The sequence below is a fragment of the Diabrotica undecimpunctata genome, chromosome 6 (assembly GCF_040954645.1).
Source record: "Diabrotica undecimpunctata isolate CICGRU chromosome 6, icDiaUnde3, whole genome shotgun sequence".
Classification (NCBI taxonomy): domain Eukaryota; kingdom Metazoa; phylum Arthropoda; class Insecta; order Coleoptera; family Chrysomelidae; genus Diabrotica; species Diabrotica undecimpunctata.
In genome coordinates, this window is record NC_092808.1 from 158,045,088 (window position 1) to 158,072,267 (window position 27,180).

At 33.2% G+C, this 27,180-nt stretch overlaps 2 protein-coding genes across 2 annotated transcripts in view; one reads left to right on the forward strand and one right to left on the reverse strand.

The window, feature by feature from the left end:
* Positions 1 to 2,888, forward strand: part of LOC140444199 (juvenile hormone esterase-like) — an 88,512-nt gene extending 85,624 nt beyond the window's left edge. Inside the window, exon 12 of the mRNA XM_072535931.1 lies at positions 2,697 to 2,888. Coding sequence (XP_072392032.1) covers positions 2,697 to 2,856 — 160 coding nt within the window. The 3' untranslated portion in view covers positions 2,857 to 2,888. The remainder of the gene's footprint in view (positions 1 to 2,696) is intronic.
* The window catches only part of LOC140444200 (limbic system-associated membrane protein-like), a 231,781-nt gene that overhangs the window by 25,240 nt on the left and 179,361 nt on the right, over positions 1 to 27,180 (reverse strand). The gene's annotated exons all lie outside the window — the stretch shown is intronic.

The following is a 27,180-nucleotide window of genomic DNA, read 5'->3' on the forward strand; positions in this document are numbered from 1 at the left end:
CTTAATTTTTTAAACACCTGGAAGTTTTTCCAGGTGTGTAATGACTTGGTTTATGTAAAATAGATTTTAAATGCTCTAAAGCCATAGAATAAACATCATCTGATTTTTTTTTGATTTCCGTGTTTTCAACGTTTTTCATCAAATGTTTTTTTTAACAATTTTTTTCTGTAATATTGTTACCTGCTTCACTGCTACTTTATATAAGTTAACAAAAAAAGAAACGGCATACGGGCACATCACAATCAGAAGTTTGTATTTCCAGTGATCCATTTCTGGAGGCTCCCCTAATGCCATAAAACCTACTAGAAGAGCGTCTTTTTTTAAACCATTATCATAAAAAGAGTCAAACAAACGCTTTTGATCTTGCGATGTTATTTTTGCAAAACAATTTTCTAGACTTACACATTACGGATCAACACTTACGGATGACAGAAAATACTTTACTCTGTACAGTTGTTTTTTCCATAAGTTTTGGCATATATTCATGTCCACTCCGTCTCTTAGATTTTTCCATGTTTTCTTTCCAATGGTCGTTCTGCAGTTCTGCACAATTTTTTTTGGCACTTTTTGACACCGCGTTATTTAGTATAACCACGTTATCTATCTATAATTTTTTAAATAATCACTTTCATGAGACACCCCAAAATAAGGTTCAAGAAGGGGAATATTTTACCGAACAGTCCATTAGTTACTGTCTTGAAAGTAAAATTAATATGAATTAAATTTATTGATTACAGAACACTTTTCGAAAAACTTTGAACGTATTCGGGACATTAATGTAATCGTATTTATTTACCTTAATTGGGGTGATAGGAGTTTTACCAATTCTTATATAAGAAGCTATGATCTCGGACATTTGTTAAAGTTTTATTTGTTTCCTTCAGAATGTTTTTTTCGTCTTTGTTATTTGTAACAATTTCTGCCAGTCTTAGATACGTTTATGTACTTCAGTACGCTTATGTTCACCTAAAAACTATTAAATACATCTACTTTAATATTCTATCCAATTTTTAACACAGTCCTCTCCTTGTCAGCTATCATAGAGTCAATCTAGTAACATTGGCATTTATCATATTCCCGAATTTTTCTAAAACTAGTCAACTTACTTACTTATTAAATTAAACTAAATTGTATTAAGATTATCCCCAATACATTGGTTATTTATGACATTCCTTTTCTTTATTTAGATAATATGATCTCCATATATTAAAAATTTGATATTTTTTGCTTAGAGTGTCCTATGGACAAAAATCAAAAAATATGTTAAATGTGAAAAGTGCAGTTTTTCTACATCAGCTACATTTGTTTCGAAACATTTTTTTCTACTGTGTATAAATTTGATGAATCGAATTTTCCATTTCCCTCCGGGAAATCGGCAAAATTCAGCTTGTTCGTATGATTTTTGGAGGTTTAATGGTATTTTCGTCTCTGTCGACCGAAGTATAGTAGTTTACCATATTTGTCATTGTATAGTGAGGCAACATCCCAGATGGTTTGTCTTTAACGAAGCACCTCTAATTTAAAAATTAATCATGATTGGACTATTTATTTAACATTTACTCCACATAAAATCTACACGATCTCACGGAGAAGACGTCTCACCTATCGATACTCGTGCATCTTGAAAGATTTTATATGTCATTTTCCTACCAATGCCAATGTCAATACCAAAATTGACAGTTTCAGCAAAATTCAGTCGTATAATTTCTAGATATTCTGTGGTATTTTCGTCTCCGACGACTAAAATTTATAATAGTTTATCTCCTTATCGGAATCTGGTTAGTCAATATTGTTTCGAAGCTATTTTATTGTGGTATCTTAATACAGTTTACTATTTTTATTGGGAATAAGCCACAGTTTTACTTCAAATAAGTTTATATTTACGGTTAACATATGGATCGGAGACGTGGACCATTTCCAAGGCAGATGAAAACCTTCTGCTTATATTTGAACGAAGGATCCTGAAAAGAATATTCGGTGGCATCTGTGAAAATGGTGTTTGGAGAAGGAGGTACAACTACCAGATATATCACAGATATAAACATATATTTGGTGGTAAAGACGTTCTGTTATAGAAATAGGAAGACTAAAATGGGAAGGACATCTGGTTAGATCACAGCAGAATAACCCTTCTAGAAGAATCCTTATGTCACAACCTGTGGGAAGTAGAAGTAGAGGTAGGCCAAAACTAAGATGAGGAGATGGTGCAGATGAAAATGTTAGAAAAATAGGCGCAGCAAACTGGCAACAGTTGGCAATGGATAGAACTGACTAGCGTAATAGACTTGGGAAGGTCGAGGCTCTTTTGTAGGGCTGTAGCACCAATGATGTGGGTGATATTTACGTTTTGATTTTTACTCCGGAAATTGTTTTCAAAATTTCGGAAGAGTGTAAATTCAAACATCAAAATAAATTTATTTTAAAGTAAAATTGTTACTTAGTTGTTCAATAATATAACAACCAAGGTATTTCAGATTAGATACTCTTTATATTGTTTGTCCATCCACCTATGTACGTGCAAAATTTGTGTTTAAAATAATTGTTGCATTTTTGTAATTTAATCTATCTTTCTAAATGTATGGATTGTTGAACATGAAATAAAAATAAATTTAAATAAAATTTGGATTTATTGGAGATATTTTTTGTTAGTCAACATACATATTTCAGTCAATCTATATTAAAAACTATTTTTTCAGAGACCCCATGTCAACTAAGAAATGGACCAAAACTAGCGGTGAGAATCTGGTTTACATGGATATAAACAACGAGTTGCAATTAAAATCAAATCCTAGATACTATCAGAAAATAAAAGAAATTTACAATGAATATGCAGAAGAAATCCAATATACTTACTAATCTTTTAAACATAATTATAAAATAAAGCATTTCATAAAGTATTTGTTTTATTAAATGTAGATAAAAAAAATTATGCAAATTACGTTTTTGAAAACTTAACGGTTAAGGTACTTTCAAACACGCTTTTAAGGCTTATTTTTTCATCAGTTAATGATAAATCAACGCTTCGGTGGTTACAGAAGAAGGCTTTAAGTTCTGAGCTGATGACAGAAGACCCTAAGTTCAAAATGTGAAATGAAAGAGTAGTGAATGTTAGTTGGCAAGAAATTAGAATAAAAATGGGAAACGGCAAATAAAAAAACCTGGTTTAGATTGTGATGACAAACTTTATCAACGACTTAAAATAATAATAATAATGATAATAATTTCCAATATGAGTATATATGCAATATTCGCTTGGTATTGTGATATTTTCTAACCCCCCCCCCCCCCAAAAAAAAAAGACAAAGGCATGACACAGACACAGATCTCGAAAAACGAGTATATTTTGCAATTCTGTATTCTATTCCTATGTAAATAGATACTCGTTTTTTAAATTTTAAACATTTGTAAATTTTTGAATTGTTTGACAATTCAAAATTTAAAAGTAACGACAAAGAATTTGCAAGATATCTATTAGACAAGTTAATTACAAATTATCCATTATTTTTATATGCTGATCCAAATATTACTTATGACTATATTTTTTAACCACAAAAAATATTTACCTTGAAAATATTTAGTGATTAACCAGTATATATATCGTTCGTAGCAGTGAGCTCTAAAAGAAAAGTATAAGTGATATTTATTGAATCCCTCATAACCCGTACTTGGGTTTTTGACCATTCTACGTAAGTTACTTTAGCGATACCCCCAAACCGGCTGCAAATAAATGGTACTCTAACAAGTTTGTAATAGTATTGCTTGTAAGTGAAAATATATTGTTTGTGCATTGAAATAGAAAAGAGCGAGACTAGAGATTTTAGCGCTACAGATTTTATCCATACATGAACTTGTGTGTGATGCATTGTATATTAGTGAGACAAAGCTCAGAAAAAGTCTAAATAGTGAAATAGAGGTCTGAGAATATAAACTTAGACCACACCCTAAGACTAAAGATCTTCCTAAGGGTCGTGTGTTTGAAATTTAAGACATTATATATAAAATGCGTGGAAACAAAAATGTTTCTGAAGCGACAGTGTTAAAAAATGTAAAGAAAGAAACGCATTCAAAATTTCTATCGTATGTCTACATAGATAGTTTTCAAACAGATTAGATTTAGGTACAAAATGAAAGACTATAGAAAAGCTTTGTGTGAAAGAGATGTATTGTCATCCACAAAGAATCGAGTATTTGGGAAACTATAATAATTAAAAAAAAAGGACACGGTTTGATTTTTGGTGGAAATTTTCAGTTTCGTTAACAAAAATGTTTAATGTTATTGTAATTAATTTATTAGTAATACCTACTGTAATATTTTTCTAAACAAATATAAAATAAAAGTTTATTTAACCCTTTCGGCCCTGACGCGACGGTGGCAATTACAAAGTATATAATTCGGCACAGATATCTGTAATATGACTTATTTTATTTCAATATAATTCTAATAGAAATGTTTTAAGTTATTTGGTATGTTTTCTCTACTGCTTTCTCTATTAGGGTTTTTATATATGGAAATATTTTTTTGGTTTAGAGATAGAGAGCAGCATTTGGTTTAGAGAAGATAGAGAAAGCAGTGGAATACAATAAACCTCTAGTTCTAATATTTATCGATTTTCACAAAGCCTTTGACACAGTTGAGCTAAGCAAAATATTACAGGCACTTAAAGAATGCAGGCTAGATTATAGATATACTAAATTATTATACAAAATATACCTGCAGGCAACAACCACTGTCAGATTACATACTAACAGTAATCGCATAAAAATAGAACGGGGTGTTAGACAAGGAGACCCAATGTCACCTAAACTTTTTAATACGGTGCTAGAACATGCTTTTAAGAATTTGGATTGGATGACAAAGGGAATAAAAATAGATGGAGAATATCTAAACAACTTACGTTTCGCCGATGATATACTTATAATAGCTGAAGATCTAGGTATGGCAAGAGACATGGCACAGGAACTCGTTGTGGCTACAGAAAGTGTAGGTTTAAATATAAATATCTCGAAAACAAAAATCATGACCAATTTGGTACCTAACCAGAACATCAGTATTGGTGGAAAAGAAATAGAACTCGTAGATAGATATAAATACCTGGGACATGAAATTATGATTGGCAGGGATAACCAGACTCATGAACTGAAGAGAAGAATCGGCCTTGGGTGGGCAGCATTTGGAAAACTGAGAGAAACTTTTAAAAGTGAGCTGCCCACATGCCTAAAGAGAAAGGTATTTGATCAGTGCGTCCTCCCAGTCTTGACGTACGGAGCAGAAACACTTACCTTAACAAAAGCAGCAGCTACCAAACTGAGAGTCACGCAGAGAAGAATGGAGCGAATGACTCTTGAGGCTGGATGATGATGATGATTTGGTATGTAAACAGGTTTTGTTGGTCTACTTGAAGTAATGACTAGTGAATGTGATCCCTTTTCACTTGGTAGGTATTTGTTTTTTTGTTCTAATATTGCTATTGTGAAAAAAACTTCATGTAGCTGTTGGTATTTACTAACTAACATTACGAAAAGATCATTTAAGAATAAATTGTAATTATTTCTGCATTTGCTAATATTTGGTATGGTTTTTTAAAAGGCGTACGCAAATGCCACCAGTAGGTGTTAACGGTTACAAAAGTGGATTAAATAGATTAGAATTTATGACAAAATTTTAAACAATGAATTCTTTTCAGACGAGATTGTATTTTACGGGAAAGCGAAAACTGAAGTTGATATGACCCTTGTTCAAACAGTTAGAAGCATTAGCTAACCTGAATGATGACTGTTCTGATATAGAAGATGATGGAGATCCAGATTGAGGCTGATATGTCAACATCAGATGAGGATGAAGTAGCATTGGAAAAAGAAGAAATTCCTCAAAAGTCTAAAAAAGTGGAAAAACAAAAAACTATCTGGAAGACTGAAAAAGTTGTACCTTCAAATGGTATTTTCGATCGATTAAGTGAAAGTAATTTTAGTTATGTTGAAAGTGACAGTTCAGAAGACCATTCACCATTTGATTATTTTCCTTATAAATATAATATGCATTATCAATCAAAACCATATTTTCGTTTATCTTCGACAGTGCTTTAAATATTGGGTGAATTTGCTATTAATTTTTTTATCTTTGAGCATTGTAGAAGATATTATTGCGTAATATGTGAAAAAATGATAACGACAGATGGAATAAGATGATTATACACTAAAGACCATATAATTACAAACGAAAAAGAGAAAGACCACAAATGAGATGGTCAGATGACTTGAAGAAACAAGTGGATACAAAATGCCTACAATAGAGAGACGTGGAAGAAGGAAGAGGAGGCCTATGTCCAAAATTGGACAGCAAGGGCTGTATAGATAAATAGATAGATGTGAAGGAAAATTACATTAATATTTTCAATACGCTCTTCCGGTTGAGAAAAAAAAAACATTTTAGTTTAAATACCTATCAGTGCGGTTTATTATGAACTTCAATAACTAAATTTTGTAGGGTAAAATCGCATAATCTACCAGAATGTAGCCCTAAGTACCCTTGAGTTCTTTAATAAAATATTTCGATCAAATCGTATACTAATTGCTAGCGATATTCTATATAATATACTCTCCAAAGTATTATGAGGTTTGTTTAATTAGCAGCAATTGACTATTCCAGTGTGGTTAGTGGAATTTTAATGACAAATACTCCGTTTCTACTGTGGCTTAACTGAGCTCAACCACCAATTGATGCATCATATCTTGATATATACTATATAGAGGACTACGTGGAATAGATCGGTATGATTAATTGGTATTTGTTGACCAATAATAAATACCAGCTGCAATAGTTATAGTGGGTGAACTGTTTTAGGTCAGTCGTTGCTAGATATTGTTACATATATACTGTGGTATATTATTTATGAAATATAGTAAATTTATACAATAGAAATTTGTATAACACATACATAAAGTCATACATAGTTTTATTCAGAGTGAAAAAATTGACAGCAGGAGCCAACAGACGAAGGAAGCAATATCATGATTTAAAAAAGACTTTTTTTTTATTTGAATTAAGGTGTCTCGACGACGAGGTTATTGACACGATGACAGTATAATACAATATTAGGATATTACAAATACAGTTTTACATTTGACAGTACACACTACATAATACACAATACTTAGTTTTTACCAATTTAACCGTTATACCTTATTACAATTATTCAGAGTTTATAAAGCACTTTAATGTCTTTTAAATATTTAATCAGACTTTCATATTTCTCAGTTTCATTCAACATTTCTTGTATATTGTCTCCCAGCTGGTGTTGTTTTTTTTTACTAGAAATATGTGGATATGTTTACGGTTAAGGGACTGCTGCAATATCCGCATGCAGGTGGATCGGCAGATGCCATGAGAAAGCCATGTGTACGCCGAGTGTGTCCAATTCTTAATCTTCCTAGAATAACCTTGTGTCTTCTGGGCATAGGTGGTAGCTCTAAGGAAGGTATAACTGGTTGTATATCGTGTAAGTGACTCGGAGTTGTGCCCAATTAGCTTACCATTTGTGATATATACGCTTTTTGAAAAAATTTTTAATATCATTATGCAGCTGGATATTTGATATAGGTATATCCAAAGTGCTATCGTACGACCGTAGCATCCTCCGAGGTATTCAGAGTTTCTGGATGGTCTACAACCGCCGCTCTGGTCGAAGGTTTCTCGACTTCATCCTCGTGTTCGTGGAGTTTATGGCCAGACAAAAGGAGACAAGGTACCACCAGCAACCAGAATACTTTAACAGTTCAAGGTTTATTTCTTACATTAATTTGTCTTACATGAATATTTGTTTAGTATTCTGGGCACAATGTATGCCATGAGTCTTACAGCGATGCTGGCACTTCACACCTCGCCGTGTGGCCGCGTTTACCCTCCTCGATAGGTACAGGAACGTCGGCAGAGTGTTGACTCTTCGACAGCTCTTCACTCCGTATGGAGCCACCTCTCAAGAAATAATTTGTAGTCCCGTAAAGACGGTTATTATTTTTTAAAAAGGTTTCTGGTTGCGAAGTGTTACCGTAGCTCGGCCAACGAGTAAGAAGTAATTTTAAGTCCACTTGGGGCTTTTATTTACTTCTGACCGACAGTGGACCAGTGGAACGCTATTTCAGTTCGACACGATCTGAAATAGCTATAAGACAACCTGTCTTTCCCTATTTCTAAGATCGTGTCTATCTGGCCAGAGAGCGTTCTCTCCCAGCTGCTAGCCGACTTCTGCTAGGTAAGCCCATTGCCAGACTTTTCTTTACCTCGACAAAAGGTAGGCCATCAGTCAACAGTCGCCGGTTTCTGCACTTCCTGTGGTTTAAATGATCTCGTAGCCACACGGCGTCGTGTTCACTTAAACACTAAAGAGCTTTGGAATCGTCTTCGCTTCGACGTCTTTTTCTTCTTCTTCAAGTGCCCTGTCCGTTGCGAACGTTGGCTATTAACATGGCAATTCTGATCTTATTTGCGGCGCTTCTGAATAGTTCGACCGATGTGAGCCCGAACCACTTCCTCAGATTTTGGAGCCACGAGTGTCTTCTCCTGCCTGGCCCTCGCTTACTGTCTATTTTTCCGTCTTCTTAAATCGAAGAAATGTTCCTAGGTAATAATAAAATACAGAGTCGTAGTAAAGGCACTCGGTCAACAGGGTCTAGCAGGGGCTAGTGATGTAGACAACTAGATCCCGATCGGAAGATTTGCTGCCTTTTTAAACACTTTAAGTTTGCAATTTAGCAGCACTTTAATAGCACAAGACTGTTTTGTAATTAGCCAACCAGAGTTACAATCTGCGTCGTGATTGATTACTTTTGGCAACAGTAGAAGCTTCTTTTGCGGCTACATCTGCAGCCTCGCTTCCTACAAGACCTACATGTGAAGTTACTCAAACAATAGTAACAATTACTCCATGGTCCGTAAATTTATTATATATGTCATATAATAAATTTGCCAGAGGATGACCTGAGAACATGTTTGTCATTAATTACTTGTATAGATGATAAGGAATCTGTGAAAATCGCCACATTGCGGTCAGTTGGTTCTAACATACGAAAAGCCTAGACGATACCATATAGTTCTTCAGGGTATACATTACAAACAGCAGAAAGTCTGATTAGTATTGTTGTGCTGAAAGAGAAAACAACAGTATTACCCACTCCTACATCATTTTTAGAGGCATTAGTATAGAGAACTATAAAACTTAAGTGTGTCTAGAAAAGATTTTAATTATAGCTTTAGGAGTATCATGTTTATTAAAAGAGCAAAGGGAGGTATTGACATTCGGAAGTTGCTTATGCCACGGAGGATGTTTGGAGATATGAAAGGGGGAAGTTGCAGCAAAATCGAAACCGTGGAGAATAGAATTTACTATACAAGAGAGATGGTGGGCAACTCTGGAAGTCTGAGAATGATAAATAAGATTATTTGGTTGGGTAAATAGTTGGTAGACTAGATTTTGTGGCTGATAAACTAGCTGCATATTACAAAAGAAGATGTTGTCTCCTTAACTAGAGTGGCGATTCGTTAGCTTCACAGTACATGCTTTGAGCTGGGCTAGATCTGAAGACACCTAACCAGATCCTAAGACCTGTATTGTGTAGGGAGTCAAGAGCTTTCAGATGTGACTAGGAGGTATACATATAGACAAAATTATTATAGTCTATTTTGAAGCGACTAATGAATCAGTTTTGGAAATATGCTAGACTTTTTAAAATATTAATATTTTTTTACAGTTGCCTTTCGTTTCCTGTATGTGTGTATTCCAAGTAAGTTTGGAGTCGAAGGTCAGTCCTAAGATTTTATGATGATCAATAACATCTAGTAATAATCCGTTGTAAGTCAAAGTAAGATTATATTTTGTCGTTTTTCTGCTAAATTTCATGACTTTAGTTTTTTGAGATGAGAAGGAAAGCTCAATATGCCTCGACCACCTTTCTATATTATCAATGGCTGTATGCATTAGTCGACAGGTTGTTTCAATATTCTTTCCTCTGCAAAAGAGTACAAGGTCATCAGCATATAATGCATATTTAACTGGAGATGAATACTTTTGCCTACATCATTAAATGCCAAACTGAACAAAGCTCACTTTATAACAGAACCCTGTGGTACTCCATTATGTTGAATACGAGCAGATGACAACTTTCCGTGTAAAATAACTTTAAAAGTTCTATCATCTAGAAACTTCTGCACAAAGTAGTATCTGTTGCCACCAAGTCCACAGATTTTTAAACAGTGTCGAAGGCTCCTTCGACATCAAAAAAGGCATTAATAAATCTTGTTTACAGGTAATAAAATCGGAAATATGTGATTGGAAAATTACCAAATTATCTGATGCAGAGCGATGAGATTTAAAACCAGATTAGACAAACTTTTTGTTTGGTAATGCACTTTTTTAGTTAGGAAAGGAAAATTATAACTGTTCCAAATACCGTTGTAAAATTGTAATAAAATAATAGTGCAAGAAGTCGATCATTTCTTTATAAATTTGAAAGGAATTTCATCTGGAGCGGAGGCTGCGTTTTTACACAAATCGAGTGCCGTTAATAGTTCAATAGTGTGTTAATAAGATCAATTTCTTACAGTTTCTATTGGGGAGAACTTTACAGTTAATGTGCCTGATGATATATTAGGTGAGTATTGTGTTTTGGATTTTTGTTCAAACGTATCAGCTAGTAAATTGACAATTCGTTGTGTGTAACTGATAACGTTGTTTTGATAACTTATACTTTGAATACTGAAACTTGTCTTACGGTCCTACGTTTGTCGTATTTTCATCTATACTTGGGCAGAAGGGGTGTTGGATTTTACCGATAAAATATATTTTCTTCATGAAATTTTCTTGTTTTCTTTTAGCATGTATTTAGCTCTGGCCTTTAGTTTTTAAATGGCATCAAATTTTCGTTATTTCGAGTTCTTCGGTATCTGTTTAATGCTTGAAAAAACTGCATGTAGAGATAAATTTAGAAAAGAACAGTTTGAATCTTTGTAGAATAAGAATGTAGAATAAGAAAATATCCTTTCTGCATTCGTGTTTTTCGTATTTAGAACGTACATAAAATCCTCGACTGTTGAAACCTATTCGAATTTTTCTTCAACTTCCCTCAATTTATTACCTCATGAAATTAATATCATGCACCCCAAAGTAATATAGACGTGGAGATGGCCTTTCTGTTGTCACGGATAGTAGACTTCCTTTGGGTCTTATATTAAATTTTATATTGCAAATAAAAAGCATTTTTTGATTGTGTCTCAGATCCAATAAAACATCTCGTAATAAGCGAACGAGCCGGATGGGACTTTTCGATACAGTAGACATTTTATGGGAATGTTTAAAAAGTTATTAGATTTTGTTTTAAAGTGCATGCCGGTAACAGTTTTAATGTGAACTTAAAAGTGTACATTAAAGGCATATTTAGGATGTTTAAAGAACTTTAAAGTGTTTTTAATTATATTAAAGATTTTTAAAAATAATAAATTTTATAGTTTAGTAAAAACTAAGTTAGCAGTTAGTTTCTAGTTAATTATGACATAATGGAGGACTTTACGAAAGCCTAACCTTTTAGATTATGCTCCCAATAATATAACATTTACTAATTGAGGGAATAAGAATTGGTGGAGAAATCGTAAACACCATGAGATTTGCAGATGACACTATAATTATGGCTGAGAGTATAGAAGAACTACAAACTTTACTAGATGCAATAAATAGTGAATGCATTCAAATGGGACTTGACATCAACACAGATAAGACCAAATTCGGCATGCGGCCAAAAATTCTGCACCTTTTTCCGAAAAATCGAAAAAACTGTAGATTTTTTAATTCGATTTTTCCTCTTTTCCGGCAAACTGGGGTTAAGGGAACAGAAAAAAACACATGTTTGGAATAAGCTGGACCAAGTGCATGTACCAAAATATTAAACAAATTTTTTTTTTGGAAAATTTGGAAAAAATTTTACAAGGGGGTACCCTTGGATTTTTATCAAATTTGGTTAATCGGCAATATTGAAGTCAATTTTGGTCCGAGAGTCAAGCGAATGGACATTTCCTACATAAAATTGGACGCTCGTTCTTTTGATATACTCAGAATTTTTCTACATCTAACTGTTCGTAAGAAAAATTTCCACTTGGATGTATGTATTGGCTGAAAATTTCGAGAAAATTAGAAGTGTATATTTTGTTAGAAATTTGAATATTTCGATTAAGGGTGACTTGCTGATTAAAAAAATCTAAACACGTGGCCAGAAATTATGCACCGTTTTGCCAGAAAATCGAAAAAAGTGTAGACCATTGGATTTTTATCAAATTTCGTTAATCGGCTATGTTGGCGTCAATTTTGGTCCGAGAGTCAAGCGAATGGACACTTCCTACATAAAATTGGCCGCTAGTTCTTCTGCCATACTTAGAATTTTCCTACATCTAACTGTTCGTTAGAAAAATTTTCACTGAGATGTATATATTCGCTAGTTGTTCTGCCATACTCAGAATTTTCCTACATCTAGCTGTTCGTGAGAAAAATTTCCACTTGGATGTATGTATTCGTTGAAAATTTCGAGAAAATTAAAAGTGTATATTTTGTTAGAAATTTGAATTATTTCGATAAAGGGTGACCTGCTGATTAAAAAAATCTAAACACGTGGCCAGAAATTATGCACCGTTTTGCCGGAAAATCGAAAAAAGTGTAGACCATTGGATTTTTATCAAATTTGGTTTGTCAAGCGAATGGACATTTCCTACATAAAATTGGGCGCTCGTTGTTCTGCCATACTCAGAATTTTCCTACATCTAGCTGTTCGTGAGAAAAATTTCCACTTGGATGTATGTATTCGTTGAAAATTTCGAGAAAATTAAAAGTGTATATTTTGTTAGAAATTTGAATTATTTCGATTAAGGGTGACTTGCTGATTAAAAAAATCCAAACACGTGGCCAGAAATTATGCATTGTTGTGCCGGAAAATCGAAAAAACTGTAGATTTTTTAATTCGATTTTTCCTCTTTTCCGGCAACCTGGGGTTAAGGGAACAGAAAAAAACACATGTTTGGAATAAGCTGGACCAAGTGCATGTACCAAAACATTAAACAAATTTTTTTTTTTTGGAAAATTTGGAAAAAATTTTCCAAGGTTGGATTTTTATCAAATTTGGTTAATCGGCTATATTGGCGTCAATTTTGGTCCGAGAGTCAAGCGAATGAAAATTTCCTACATAAAATTGGACGCTCGTTCTTTTGTCGTACTCAGAATTTTCTACATCTAACTGTTCGTGAGAAAAATTTCCACTTGGATGTATGTATTGCCTGAAAATTTCGAGAAAATTAAAAGTGTATATTTTGTTTGAAATTTGAATTATTTCGATTAAGGGTGACTTGCTGATTAAAAAAATCTATACATGCGGCCAAAAATTCTGCACCTTTTTCCGGGAAATCGAAAAAACTGTAGATTTTTTAATTCGATTTTTTCTCTTTTCCGGCAACCTGGGGTTAAGGGAACAGAAAAAAACACATGTTTGGAATAAGCTGGACCAAGTGCATGTACCAAAACATTAAACAAATTATTGTTTTTTTGGAAAATTTGGAAAAATTTTCCAAAGGGGTACCCTTGGATTTTTATCAAATTTGGTTAATCGGCTATATTGGCGTCAATTTTGGTCCGAGAGTCAAGCGAATGAAAATTTCCTACATAAAATTGGACGCTCGTTCTTTTGCCGTACTCAGAATTTTTCTACATCTAACTGTTCGTGAGAAAAATTTCCACTTGGATGTATGTATTGCCTGAAAATTTCGAGAAAATTAAAAGTGTATATTTTGTTTGAAATTTGAATTATTTCGATTAAGGGTGACTTGCTGATTAAAAAAATCTATACATGCGGCTAAAAATTCTGCACCTTTTTCCGGAAAATCGAAAAAACTGTAGATTTTTTAATTCGATTTTTCCTCTTTTCCGGCAACCTGGGGTTAAGGGAACAGAAAAAATCACATGTTTGGAATAAGCTGCACCAAGTGCATGTACCAAAACATTAAACAAATTAATTTTTTTTTGGAAAATTTGGAAAAAAATTTTCCAAGGGGGTACCCTTGGATTTTTATCAAATTTGGTTAATCGGCTATATTGGCGTCAATTTTGGTCCGAGAGTCAAGCGAATGGACATTTCCTACATAAAATTGGACGCTCGTTCTTTTGCCGTACTCAGAATTTTTCTACATCTAACTGTTCGTGAGAAAAATTTCCACTTGGATGTATGTATTGCCTGAAAATTTCGAGAAAATTAAAAGTGTATATTTTGTTTGAAATTTGAATTATTTCGATTAAGGGTGACTTGCTGATTAAAAAAATCTATACATGCGGCCAAAAATTCTGCACCTTTTTCCGGGAAATCGAAAAAACTGTAGATTTTTTAATTCGATTTTTTCTCTTTTCCGGCAACCTGGGGTTAAGGGAACAGAAAAAAACACATGTTTGGAATAAGCTGGACCAAGTGCATGTACCAAAACATTAAACAAATTATTGTTTTTTTGGAAAATTTGGAAAAAATTTTCCAAGGGGGTACCCTTGGATTTTTATCAAATTTGGTTAATCGGCTATATTGGCGTCAATTTTGGTCCGAGAGTCAAGCGAATGGACATTTCCTACATAAAATTGGACGATCGTTCTTTTGCCGTACTCAGAATTTTTCTACATCTAACTGTTCGTGAGAAAAATTTCCACTTGGATGTATGTATTGCCTGAAAATTTCGAGAAAATTAAAAGTGTATATTTTGTTTGAAATTTGAATTATTTCGATTAAGAATGACTTGCTGATAAAAAAATCCAAACACGTGGCCAAAAATTATGCACCGTTGTGCCGGAAAATTGAAAAAACTGTAGATTTTTTAATTCGATTTTTCCTCTTTTCCGGCAACCTGGGGTTAAGGGAACAGAAAAAAACACATGTTTGGAATAAGCTGGACCAAGTGCATGTACCAAAACATTAAACAAATTATTTTTTTTTGGAAAATTTGGAAAAATTTTTCCAAGGGTGTACCCTTGGATTTTTATCAAATTTGGTTAATCGGCAATATTGGCGTCAATTTTGGTCCGAGAGTCAAGCGAATGGACATTTCCTACATAAAATTGGGCGCTCGTTGTTCTGCCATACTCAGAATTTTCCTACATCTAGCTGTTCGTGAGAAAAATTTCCACTTGGATGCATGTATTCGTTGAAAATTTCGAGAAAATTAAAAGTGTATATTTTGTTAGAAATTTGAATTATTTCGATTAAGGGTGACTTGCTGATTAAAAAAATCTATACATGCGGCCAAAAATTCTGCACCTTTTTCCCGAAAATCGAAAAAACTGTAGATTTTTTAATTCGATTTTTCCTCTTTTCCGGCAACCTGGGGTTAAGGGAACAGAAAAAATCACATGTTTGGAATAAGCTGGACCAAGTGCATGTACCAAAACATTAAACAAATTAATTTTTTTTTGGAAAATTTGGAAAAAATTTTCCAAGGGGGTACCCTTGGATTTTTATCAAATTTGGTTAATCGGCTATATTGGCGTCAATTTTGGTCCGAGAGTCAAGCGAATGGACATTTCCTACATAAAATTGGACGCTCGTTCTTTTGCCGTACTCAGAATTTTTCTACATCTAACTGTTCGTGAGAAAAATTTCCACTTGGATGTATGTATTGCCTGAAAATTTCGAGAAAATTAAAAGTGTATATTTTGTTTGAAATTTGAATTATTTCGATTAAGGGTGACTTGCTGATTAAAAAAATCTATACATGCGGCCAAAAATTCTGCACCTTTTTCCGGGAAATCGAAAAAACTGTAGATTTTTTAATTCGATTTTTTCTCTTTTCCGGCAACCTGGGGTTAAGGGAACAGAAAAAAACACATGTTTGGAATAAGCTGGACCAAGTGCATGTACCAAAACATTAAACAAATTATTGTTTTTTTGGAAAATTTGGAAAAAATTTTCCAAGGGGGTACCCTTGGATTTTTATCAAATTTGGTTAATCGGCTATATTGGCGTCAATTTTGGTCCGAGAGTCAAGCGAATGGACATTTCCTACATAAAATTGGGCGCTCGTTGTTCTGCCATACTCAGAATTTTCCTACATCTAGCTGTTCGTGAGAAAAATTTCCACTTGGATGCATGTATTCGTTGAAAATTTCGAGAAAATTAAAAGTGTATATTTTGTTAGAAATTTGAATTATTTCGATTAAGGGTGACTTGCTGATTAAAAAAATCCAAACACGTGGCCAGAAATTATGCACCGTTGTGCCGGAAAATCGAAAAAACTGTAGATTTTTTAATTCGATTTTTCCTCTTTTCCGGCGACCTGGGGTTAAGGTAACAGAAAAAAACACATGTTTGGAATAAGCTGGACCAAGTGCATGTACCAAAACATTAAACAAATTTTTTTTTTTTTGGAAAATTTGGAAAATTTTTTCCAAGGGGGTACCCTTGGATTTTTATCAAATTTGGTTAATCGGCAATATTGGCGTCAATTTTGGTCCGAGAGTCAAGCGAATGGACATTTCCTACATAAAATTGGGCGCTCGTTGTTCTGCCATACTCAGAATTTTCCTACATCTAGCTGTTCGTGAGAAAAATTTCCACTTGGATGTATGTATTCGTTGAAAATTTCGAGAAAATTAAAAGTGTATATTTTGTTAGAAATTTGAATTATTTCGATTAAGGGTGACTTGCTGATTAAACAAATTCAAACACGTGGCCAGAAATTATGCACCGTTCTGCCGGAAAATCGAAAAAACTGTAGATTTTTTAATTCGATTTTTCCTCTTTTCCGGCAACCTGGGGTTAAGGGAACAGAAAAAAACACATGTTTGGAATAAGCTGGACCAAGTGCATGTACCAAAACATTAAACAAATTATTTTTTTTTGGAAAATTTGGAAAAAATTTTCCAAGGGGGTACCCTTGGATTTTTATCAAATTTGGTTAATCGGCTATATTGGCGTCAATTTTGGTCCGAGAGTCAAGCGAATGGACATTTCCTACATAAAATTGGACGCTCGTTCTTTTGCCGTACTCAGAATTTTTCTACATCTAACTGTTCGTGAGAAAAATTTCCACTTGGATGTATGTATTGCCTGAAAATTTCGAGAAAATTAAAGGTGTATATTTTGTTTGAAATTTGAATTATTTCGATTAAGGGTGACTTGCTGATAAAAAAATCCAAACACGTGGCCAGAAATTATGCACCGTTGTGCCGGAAAATTGAAAAAACTGTAGATTTTTTAATTCGATTTTTCCTCTTTTCCGGCAACCTGGGGTTAAGGGAACAGAAAAAAACATATGTTTGGAATAAGCTGGACCAAGTGCATGTACCAAAACATTAAACAAATTATTTTTTTTTGGAAAATTTGGAAAAATTTTTCCAAGGGGGTACCCTTGGATTTTTATCAAATTTGGTTAATCGGCAATATTGGCGTCAATTTTGGTCCGAGAGTCAAGCGAATGGACATTTCCTACATAAAATTGGGCGCTCGTTGTTCTGCCATACTCAGAATTTTCCTACATCTAGCTGTTCGTGAGAAAAATTTCCACTTGGATGCATGTATTCGTTGAAAATTTCGAGAAAATTAAAAGTGTATATTTTGTTAGAAATTTGAATTATTTCGATTAAGGGTGACTTGCTGATTAAAAAAATCCAAACACGTGGCCAGAAATTATGCACCGTTGTGCCGGAAAATCGAAAAAACTGTAGATTTTTTAATTCGATTTTTCCTCTTTTCCGGCGACCTGGGGTTAAGGTAACAGAAAAAAACACATGTTTGGAATAAGCTGGACCAAGTGCATGTACCAAAACATTAAACAAATTTTTTTTTTTTTGGAAAATTTGGAAAATTTTTTCCAAGGGGGTACCCTTGGATTTTTATCAAATTTGGTTAATCGGCAATATTGGCGTCAATTTTGGTCCGAGAGTCAAGCGAATGGACATTTCCTACATAAAATTGGGCGCTCGTTGTTCTGCCATACTCAGAATTTTCCTACATCTAGCTGTTCGTGAGAAAAATTTCCACTTGGATGTATGTATTCGTTGAAAATTTCGAGAAAATTAAAAGTGTATATTTTGTTAGAAATTTGAATTATTTCGATTAAGGGTGACTTGCTGATTAAAAAAATTCAAACACGTGGCCAGAAATTATGCACCGTTCTGCCGGAAAATCGAAAAAACTGTAGATTTTTTAATTCGATTTTTCCTCTTTTCCGGCAACCTGGGGTTAAGGGAACAGAAAAAAACACATGTTTGGAATAAGCTGGACCAAGTGCATGTACCAAAACATTAAACAAATTATTTTTTTTTGGAAAATTTGGAAAAAATTTTCCATTTGGAAAAAATTTTCCAAGGGGGTACCCTTGGATTTTTATCAAATTTGGTTAATCGGCTATATTGGCGTCAATTTTGGTCCGAGAGTCAAGCGAATGGACATTTCTACATAAATTGGACGCTCGTTCTTTTGCCGTACTCAGAATTTTTCTACATCTAACTGTTCGTGAGAAAAATTTCCACTTGGATGTATGTATTGCCTGAAAATTCGAGAAAATTAAAAGTGTATATTTTGTTTGAAATTTGAATTATTTCGATTAAGGGTGACTTGCTGATTAAAAAAATCTATACATGCGGCTAAAAATTCTGCACCTTTTTCCGAAAAATCGAAAAAACTGTAGATTTTTTAATTCGATTTTTCCTCTTTTCCGGCAAACTGGGGTTAAGGGAACAGAAAAAAACACATGTTTGGAATAAGCTGGACCTAGTGCATGTACCAAAACATTAAACAAAAATTTTTTTTTTGGAAATTTGGGAAAAAGTTTCCAAGGGGGTACCCTTGGATTTTTATCAAATTTGGTTAATCGGCAATATTGGCGTCAATTTTGGTCCGAGAGTCAAGCGAATGGACATTTCCTACATAAAATTGGGCGCTCGTTGTTCTGCCATACTGAGAATTTTCCTACATCCAACTGTTCGTGAGAAAAATTTCCTTTTGGATGTATGTATTCGTTGAAAATTTCGAGAAAATTAAAAGTGTATATTATTCTCGAATTGCCCTTTCGGGTTACGTTACTGGGTTTAGGATTTATTATTATTAGGTGTATTTATTAGTTTAAACAACAATTTTGGAAATACTAAAACGTACCACCAAAATAAAACATTTTTGGGGTCTTGTATAGACGTTGATAAATAACGATATTTATCTTGTGCAAACGTGTTTAAAATAAAACTATTAGCAATTTAAGTCGTGTAATGTAAACGTTTACTTTTTTCGTTTGTATAAATGATTAGTAAAATCAGAACGACGGTTTTTAGAAAAAAAAATACACCTATAAAATTTTTTGTTTATTTGCATAACTTTCTCGATCTATTTAGCTTATTTTGTAGACTTATATATTTAGAATATATTAATCTACAACTAGTCTATTTGTTTTTTCTTGTCTCAAGATTTTATTAAGGGCTTAATATATTAGAAGCCATAACTTTCCAAGCAACAAGCCAAGCTAATACGCAAATAAAAACTTTATTCAACTAAACTTACACCTTACACGTACACAAGTTATCTTTCTATATTATTTAGCGTCAAAAGAGATTTATTTATAGCCTACTATAATTTATGAAGAAGAATTATACAGTTATTAGGAGTAAGTTATGGCTACGTATGGCACTAACTGTACAACGTTGAGCCCGTACATCTACTTTAAATTAAAATTCAAATTTAATAGTGTATTAAGTTAGTAAAACTTTAAATTTATTAACGTTAGAGTTTAATATGTCTGTGGGAAATAATGAATATGGTAATTTTTCGATTAAGTGGTAACCAATATACTGAAAATTCAGTTTCCCACAAAGCGCCTGCATAATTTTCGAAAGTTTATAATACCATTCAAGTATTTTTATGGTTTGACTAACAATAATTTTCGTGACGTGTTCAAAAATGGTTATTGGTTTAATGTTTCTCGTTACTAAAAATAATTTTTGTTTATTTATTCATATATTTAGGGCTTCATATTGATTGTCAGTGAAAGTGGGATGTATACTGTATCCAGAAATTTAGTGTCTCATTATAAAAGTTATTTTAATAACAGCTGTAAAACTGAATAATCCCTTGTAAATACTCTATTGTTGTATAATTATCACAGCTACCAAAACTGCCAGGCCCGGCATAATAGCCAAGCATAGCACGACTGTACATAGGTATATATAATCAGATCAAATATTATCATTCAAGCATAATGTCAAAAACTATTTTTCTAAACATACAAATTTCCCATAATTATTGTTATTAATCATTATTTTAAGTCTTAACGAAGAAAATGTTTTGTGTGGTTTTGTGTTTTATTGGCGCTAGTTTTCACACTGCCAGTCAATTTCATAATGATTTTTTTAGACTATAACTTATCACTAACTCAGGGGAGTACTGTGTAGTGTCTGTGTTAAGTAAATGTCTTGTTACTTTAGTAAAGTCGACTTCATTGTCTTTACAAAGAGACGCTAATTGTATCTGAACGTCTGAGGTCCCTCGGTGAGTACCAATTTACTCGTTTTAAAAGGTTCATATTTATTCATGTTGACTTGTTATGTTTAAGTTTTCCGTTTCATGTCTAAAAAAGTTGGCAAAAAATGGAAATATTCTTTATTAATAATTTTACGAAAAAAATTATTCTTCATTAAAGGTTATGTTAATTTTAAAATGTTTGTAGCTATTAAAAATTATGTGCAAGTTTAGATTCATGGCCTTCTAATAATTAAATAATACATTTAAAGTAAAAAGTAAATAAAAAAATTCCTTTGGATTTGTTGATTTTGTATATTGAATAAGGTAAATTAGAAATAAAATTAAAAATTAATGCACCTACTGATACATCATTAAAAGGCCATTGTTGCCACTTTTTCAGACATACTTTATACCTTACTAACAATTAAAACACTTCTTTCCTTACATGAAGTATAAAATATAATCATATTTAGCTATATGTATATATCTACATTAATTCATTTTAATTTCACTTCACCATTTTATTATTTCACTTGCAATTTTTTTAACAAAACAAAAATTGTTTATGACTTTTAAAATTTGGATATATTTAATAAAGAATCGACACAGAAAATATAATAATTAATTAATTCTAATACTCCATCAGTTTATGTATTTTTTCCCTTAATTTTCTAGATATTTCTTGAAATTAAATATGTAATGTAAATGACAAATAAAATATAAAATTCGTTAAGCCGGCCCTTTTTACTATTTACCTGAAGAGGCAAATCCCTTTATGGCTTCGACTTTATCAGCGGGATACTTTTAAATTCTGCATAAGTCAGTTCTTATAATTGTGAATGAAGTTATTAATACGGTATATAAAAGACGTTAATTTTGTTCAGATGCATAAATATTAGGTTCCTAACCTTACGAGATATTTTGGAATATTCAAATGATATTTAGACTATTTTAGATTTATTCTTCTTATTTTTCGCCCAGGGACTTTTATCATCATCATCATCATCCAGCCTCAAGAGTCCACTGCTGAACATAGGCCTCTTCCTCATGTTTCCAACCCCGTCTATCTTGCGCCGCTCTCTCGGGACTTTTATATATGGCACCAATCTTAAGGAACTGTCATAACAGTACCTATATATTATTGTTCTATCACAAGAACAGTAATTGTGAAACTTTAAACCTCTACTGCATACAAAACCTTTCAAAATTTCAAAGTGTAGTATGCATAATATCCACCAGTCATTGAAAATTCTGACTACATCATAGCTATGCTATACATCATAGCATAATATATATGTACATCATAGCTACATAGTACTCTTTATATTTAATAAAAGTAACTATGCATTGAAAGACGTTGTAGAGCTACCAGAATGTACCGGGTGGTCCAATAAGCTGATCTCTCGGCTATATATCAGAAACTATTCATGTTATAACTTTAGGAGAAAAAATTCCTTAGTAAAAGTGCCAAGAGCAATCGCTGGAAATAACTTTCAAGTTTCTGGGTTAACCGCTAAGGAGCGTAACCTGTGAAGAAAAATTTGAAAACCAATTTTTTGTGAAATATGCCCAATTATACCAAGTGTTAAAAAAGTAAACTAGAAAGAGGCCTAAATTCCGCACAGTTGTTCAAGTACTTTTTTTTATTTTTTCAAATAAAGGGCGGGGGAGAGTGGGAAAGTATTTGTGGATAAATACCTATAACTTTGGTTTGGATCAACCGATTTTAACAAAATTAGTGTCATTAGAAAGAGTATGGATAAATTAATTTACATCTACTATAAAATAATTGCATTTAGTTTTAATTGTCATATGTAGAGTGTATTTTCGAATGGAAAAAATTGAAATTTGTTTTATTTCAAAATGTTTAATGAAAACACCTATTTATTGTAAATTATAATGGAACTGGATTAAAGTCGTAACAAAATGGCGCAAAACGCATGTTAATAGCTTTTGTCGAACTCGAGATATGAATAAAAACGCATAAACATAAGTAAGTGTAGTATTGACTCACCCTTTATTATAACTTAAAATTAAATAATATGTAAAAGATCAATTATCTCGATCATTAAAACTTAATGTCCAATTAAATGTTCAAATTGTTTTCCATCGTTGTCCACACAAAGATGTAATCTTTCGCGCGTAGAAAATACTGCTTTTAATCTTGCTTCAATGCGCTGTTTCATGTTGTCTCGCGTGGTTGAACGAGTTTGGTACACCAATTCATTTAATCTTCCCCACAAATAAAAGTCCAGACATGTTAAATCTGGAGTTCTAGCTGGCCATGAAAATATACTTCCCCTTCCAATCCATTTATTTGGATAACTTGCATACAAATAATCTCGAACTCGTCTGGAAAAGTGCGCAGGATACCCGTAATGTTGTAATATCATATCTCTTCTTATTTGTAAGGAAATGTCTTCCAATAAAACAGGCAACTGACTTTCCAGAAAATCCAAATATGTTTCGCCATTTAAAGTTATATCAAAGAAATATGGACCTACGATCTTTTCATCAACTATACCCCACCAAACATTAAGACTACATCTACCTTAAACCTTCACCTCATGTATCCAGTGTGATTTTCTTCAGCCCAATAATGCATATTATGCAGATTAATACCACCGTACTATTAACGTAGCCAGGTCTGTCCACAAAATCTTTAACATGATATGCGGTTGTTCATCTAGCAGACCTAACACCCAATTGCAGTAATCCAGACTTGCATCAAAATCTCTCTCATGTAAAGCTTAGTGGAGAACTACATGATAAGGATGCAGTCTAAAAAACAGAACAACAAATATTGGTGAAAAAGAAACCACTATATTTAAATAACTCAAGAAATCTTGAAAAATCCACAATTCTTTCACAAGATAATCGTGCATAAGTATTTTAGGAAACGGATAAAAGGATAAAAGCGCGTGTTGCCGTTTTTATCGGAATATTAAAATAACAGTTGAATCTACAGTTTAAAGGGAATTCCAAGTTTCTGACCTAAACGTTCACTTTATAATATGAAAAACCAACCTGTGATGTTTTAAAATCCTTAGAACAGTAGTTTTGGGTATGTTTAATTCTATAGAGATTTGCCGACTACTTATATGTGGATTCTGTTGAATTAAAGCAAGAACATCGATTAAATTAACTTCGGTCATACCTCTACTACGTCGTTGAAAACAACGATGAAAACTACCAGTTTCTCTTAATCTTCTTGCCTTTCTTTCAATACTTCTTTGCCATCATTTTTCCCGTCAGGATTTCTTACAGAATATATACGTGAGGCAATAGCGGCATTTTGGTGACATTCGAAATAAACTCCAATCATATCATACAATTCTGCATCTGATATACTATATATCTATTGAAAAAAGTGCAATCTTCAATTAGAATTATAATATAACACTTCTTAACAATGTTTTGACTGCTGTCAATAAATAAACAATATGAACTCCCGTCAAATTCATTGTTGTAGCCTACTTAGTTTCGAAAAAACTATTTTTAATCATATGAAATAACAATGATCAAAATAGGTATCAACATTAAGATTATTCTGCTATAAAAAATTTGAAAGTACCTACTGACCTATTTTTTAATTTAATTTATAATACAGGGTGAGTCAATACTATTCTTATTTATGTTTATGCGTTTTTATTCGTATGTCGAGTTTGACAAAGGCTATTAACATGCGGTTTGCGCCATTTTGTTACGAATTTAATCTAGTTCTATTATAATTTACAATAAATAGGTGTTTTCATTAAACATTTTAAGGAAAAACAAATTTTAATTTTTTCTATTCGAAAGTACAGTCTACCTATGACAATTAAAACTACAGGCAATTATTTATAGTAGATGTAAATTAATTCATCCATACTCTTTCTAATGACACTAATTTCGATAAAATCGGTTATTCCAAACCAAAGTTATAGGTATTTATCCACAAAACTTTCCCACTCTCCCCACCCTTTATTTGAAAAAATAAGAAAAAACGTACTTGAACAAATTTGTGCAGAATTTAGGCCTCTTTCTAGTTTACTTATTTAACACTTGGTATAATTGGGCATATTTCCCAAAAAACTGGTTTTCAATGTTTTCTTGGCAGGTTAAGCCCCCTAGCGGTTAACCCAGAAACTTGAAAGTTATTTCCAGCGATTTCTCTTGGCCAATTTTGCTAAGTAATTTTTTCTTCTAAAGTCATAACATGAATAGTTTCTGATATATAGCCGACAGATCAGCTTATTGGACCACCCGGTATATAAAAGCTTTGCAGGATAACATAAAGAAACCTGCCAATATTACTGAAAACGAAATGGAGCAATTCATAGGAACTGTAATATTTATGTCATCGGTGAAATTACCATCATCGAGACTTTACTGGAATGCAACTGTAGGCAAACCACAAGTATTTGAATCTATGTTTTAGTTATGACTTTAATATTTTTGTTGCTGAACAAATCAATACTTTTTTATATGGAGCGCCTGATTTAGAAGTCAGTGAAAATGTTGTCACTAGACTAACAGAATAAGTGCCAAACAATGTTATTCATAAAATATTTTTGATAACTGGTTTAATAGTTTAAAATCACAGATTTATCGAACAAAAAATAAATTGCTGCTAGGTACGGTTCGATTAAACCGTGTTCTAAATTCAGGAATCCGATCCGAAAAAGAACTAAAGAAAAGTTTCGTTGTAAAAAAAGTTGCCCATGTTGAAGACATAAATATAAGACTTATAACTTGGTTCGATAATAAGCCACTAAATATGTTAATAACGTACGTTGGTAGTGAACCTAAAACCACAAAACGTAGGTACTTTCGAAAAGAAAAAACGTACATAGAGATTCCATGCCCTCAAGCTGTTAAAGTTTATAATCAACTGATGGGAGGAATGGACTTATTAGACTCGATGCTGGGGCTTTACAGAATCCATCTAAGATCAAGAGAATCATCATCATCATGCAACCTCTTCTGTCCACTGCTGGACATGGTCTCTTCCATTTTTCGTCACTCTTCACGGTTCTGTGCTTCTTGTTGCCATTTCTTGGAAATTCGTCTAATGTCATTCATCCAGCGTGTTGGTGGTCATCCTCTGCTGCGTTTTATCTTCTCGTGGGCGCCAGTCACTTAGTTTTCTGGTCCATCTTGTGTCTTTCAGTCTCGCTATGGGACCTGCCCAATTCCATTTCAGCTTATTTTGTCTTTTTTTGTCACGCCGAGAATTGATCTTTCCATGCGCCTTTGCGCCACTCGCATTTTTAGTGCTGTTCTTTTTGTGGGCGTGAGAGTTTCTGCTCCGTATGTCATCATAGCAAGAACGCATTGGTCAAATGTCTTCCGTTTCATAGCTATGGGGATGTTGCTCTTAAAGATGTCTTTTAGTGAACCATACGCCGCTCAAGCAAGTGTTATTCGTCGTTGACATTCGCAGGTCTGGTTGTCTTTGCCTATTCTGATTTCATGATCAAGATATATGTACTTTTCTGTCAATTCTAGCACTTGATTTTGGATGATTAGGTTTTCGCTGGGAACTAAATTTGGTCTTACTCATGTTCATTTTTAGACGTTGAAGATACTTTTTCTAATTCTTGTACCATTTATTTTGCTTTACCCAGATCTTCGGTAATAAGTACTATGGCGTCAGCAAAACGCAGATGGTTGAGCATTTCTCTATCTATTTTATTCCTCTATTTTCCAACTTTAGCATTTTAAATGCGTACTCGAGGACCGACATAATTAATTTAGGTGAGAGAGTGTCGCCCTGTCTCACACCTTGCTTGATATGAATTTCTCTGATGGTATCATGTAGTTTAACACGCATTGTGGCGTTTTGGTATAACGTTTGTACTAACTTTGTAAGCCAGTAATCTATTCTTCTATTGTTCAGATCAGTTATAATGCTGTCTAATTCCACAGTGTCGAAGACTTTGTGAAAGTCTACGAAGATAAGTACCAGTGGTCTGTTATATTCTAGCGACTTTTCTATTAAGGTTTTTACTGTTTGTAGGTGATCGTTTGTTCCGAATTTTGAGCGGAAGCCAGCTGGTTCTCGGAGCTGATAGAAATCTAACTTTTTCTTTAGTCTTGTCGTAATGATTCGGGTAAACATTTTATAGATGTGGTTCAATAAGCTGCTGGTCTATAATTTTCTAGGTGCGCTTTGTCTCCTTTCTTATGTAGTAATATTATTACTGCATTGTTGCATGTTTTTGGTATGCAACAATCTGTTAGACAAAGGTTAAACAACATTTTTATTTGGTTGAGAAGGGCACGTCCGCCCATCTTTATAGCTTCTATTGCGACTCCATCTTCTCCTGGCGCTTTGTTGTTTTTCATCTTTTTCATTGCGTCCTGGATTTCGCTTAGTGTAATCTCTGGCATGAGCTCTGAACCCTGGTTGATAATTTTGCGTGATGCGGCGGCTTCCAAGTTCTTTTGGTCTTCTCTTTGGCTTGTATATAGTTCTTGATAAAAGTCTTCAACTATGTATAGTAGTTCTTCTCTATTTGATGTGGGAACTCCTTCTTTGTTCTTTAGTTTGTGAATTTCGCATTTTCCATTGTTTAGTCATCTTCTAAGGACTTTCAGACTTTTATTCTCTTCTATAGTTCGCTGGACTTTTTCATTCTTAAATTTCCTTAAATCTTTCCTTATAGCTTTTGGTACTTCTTTGTTTAT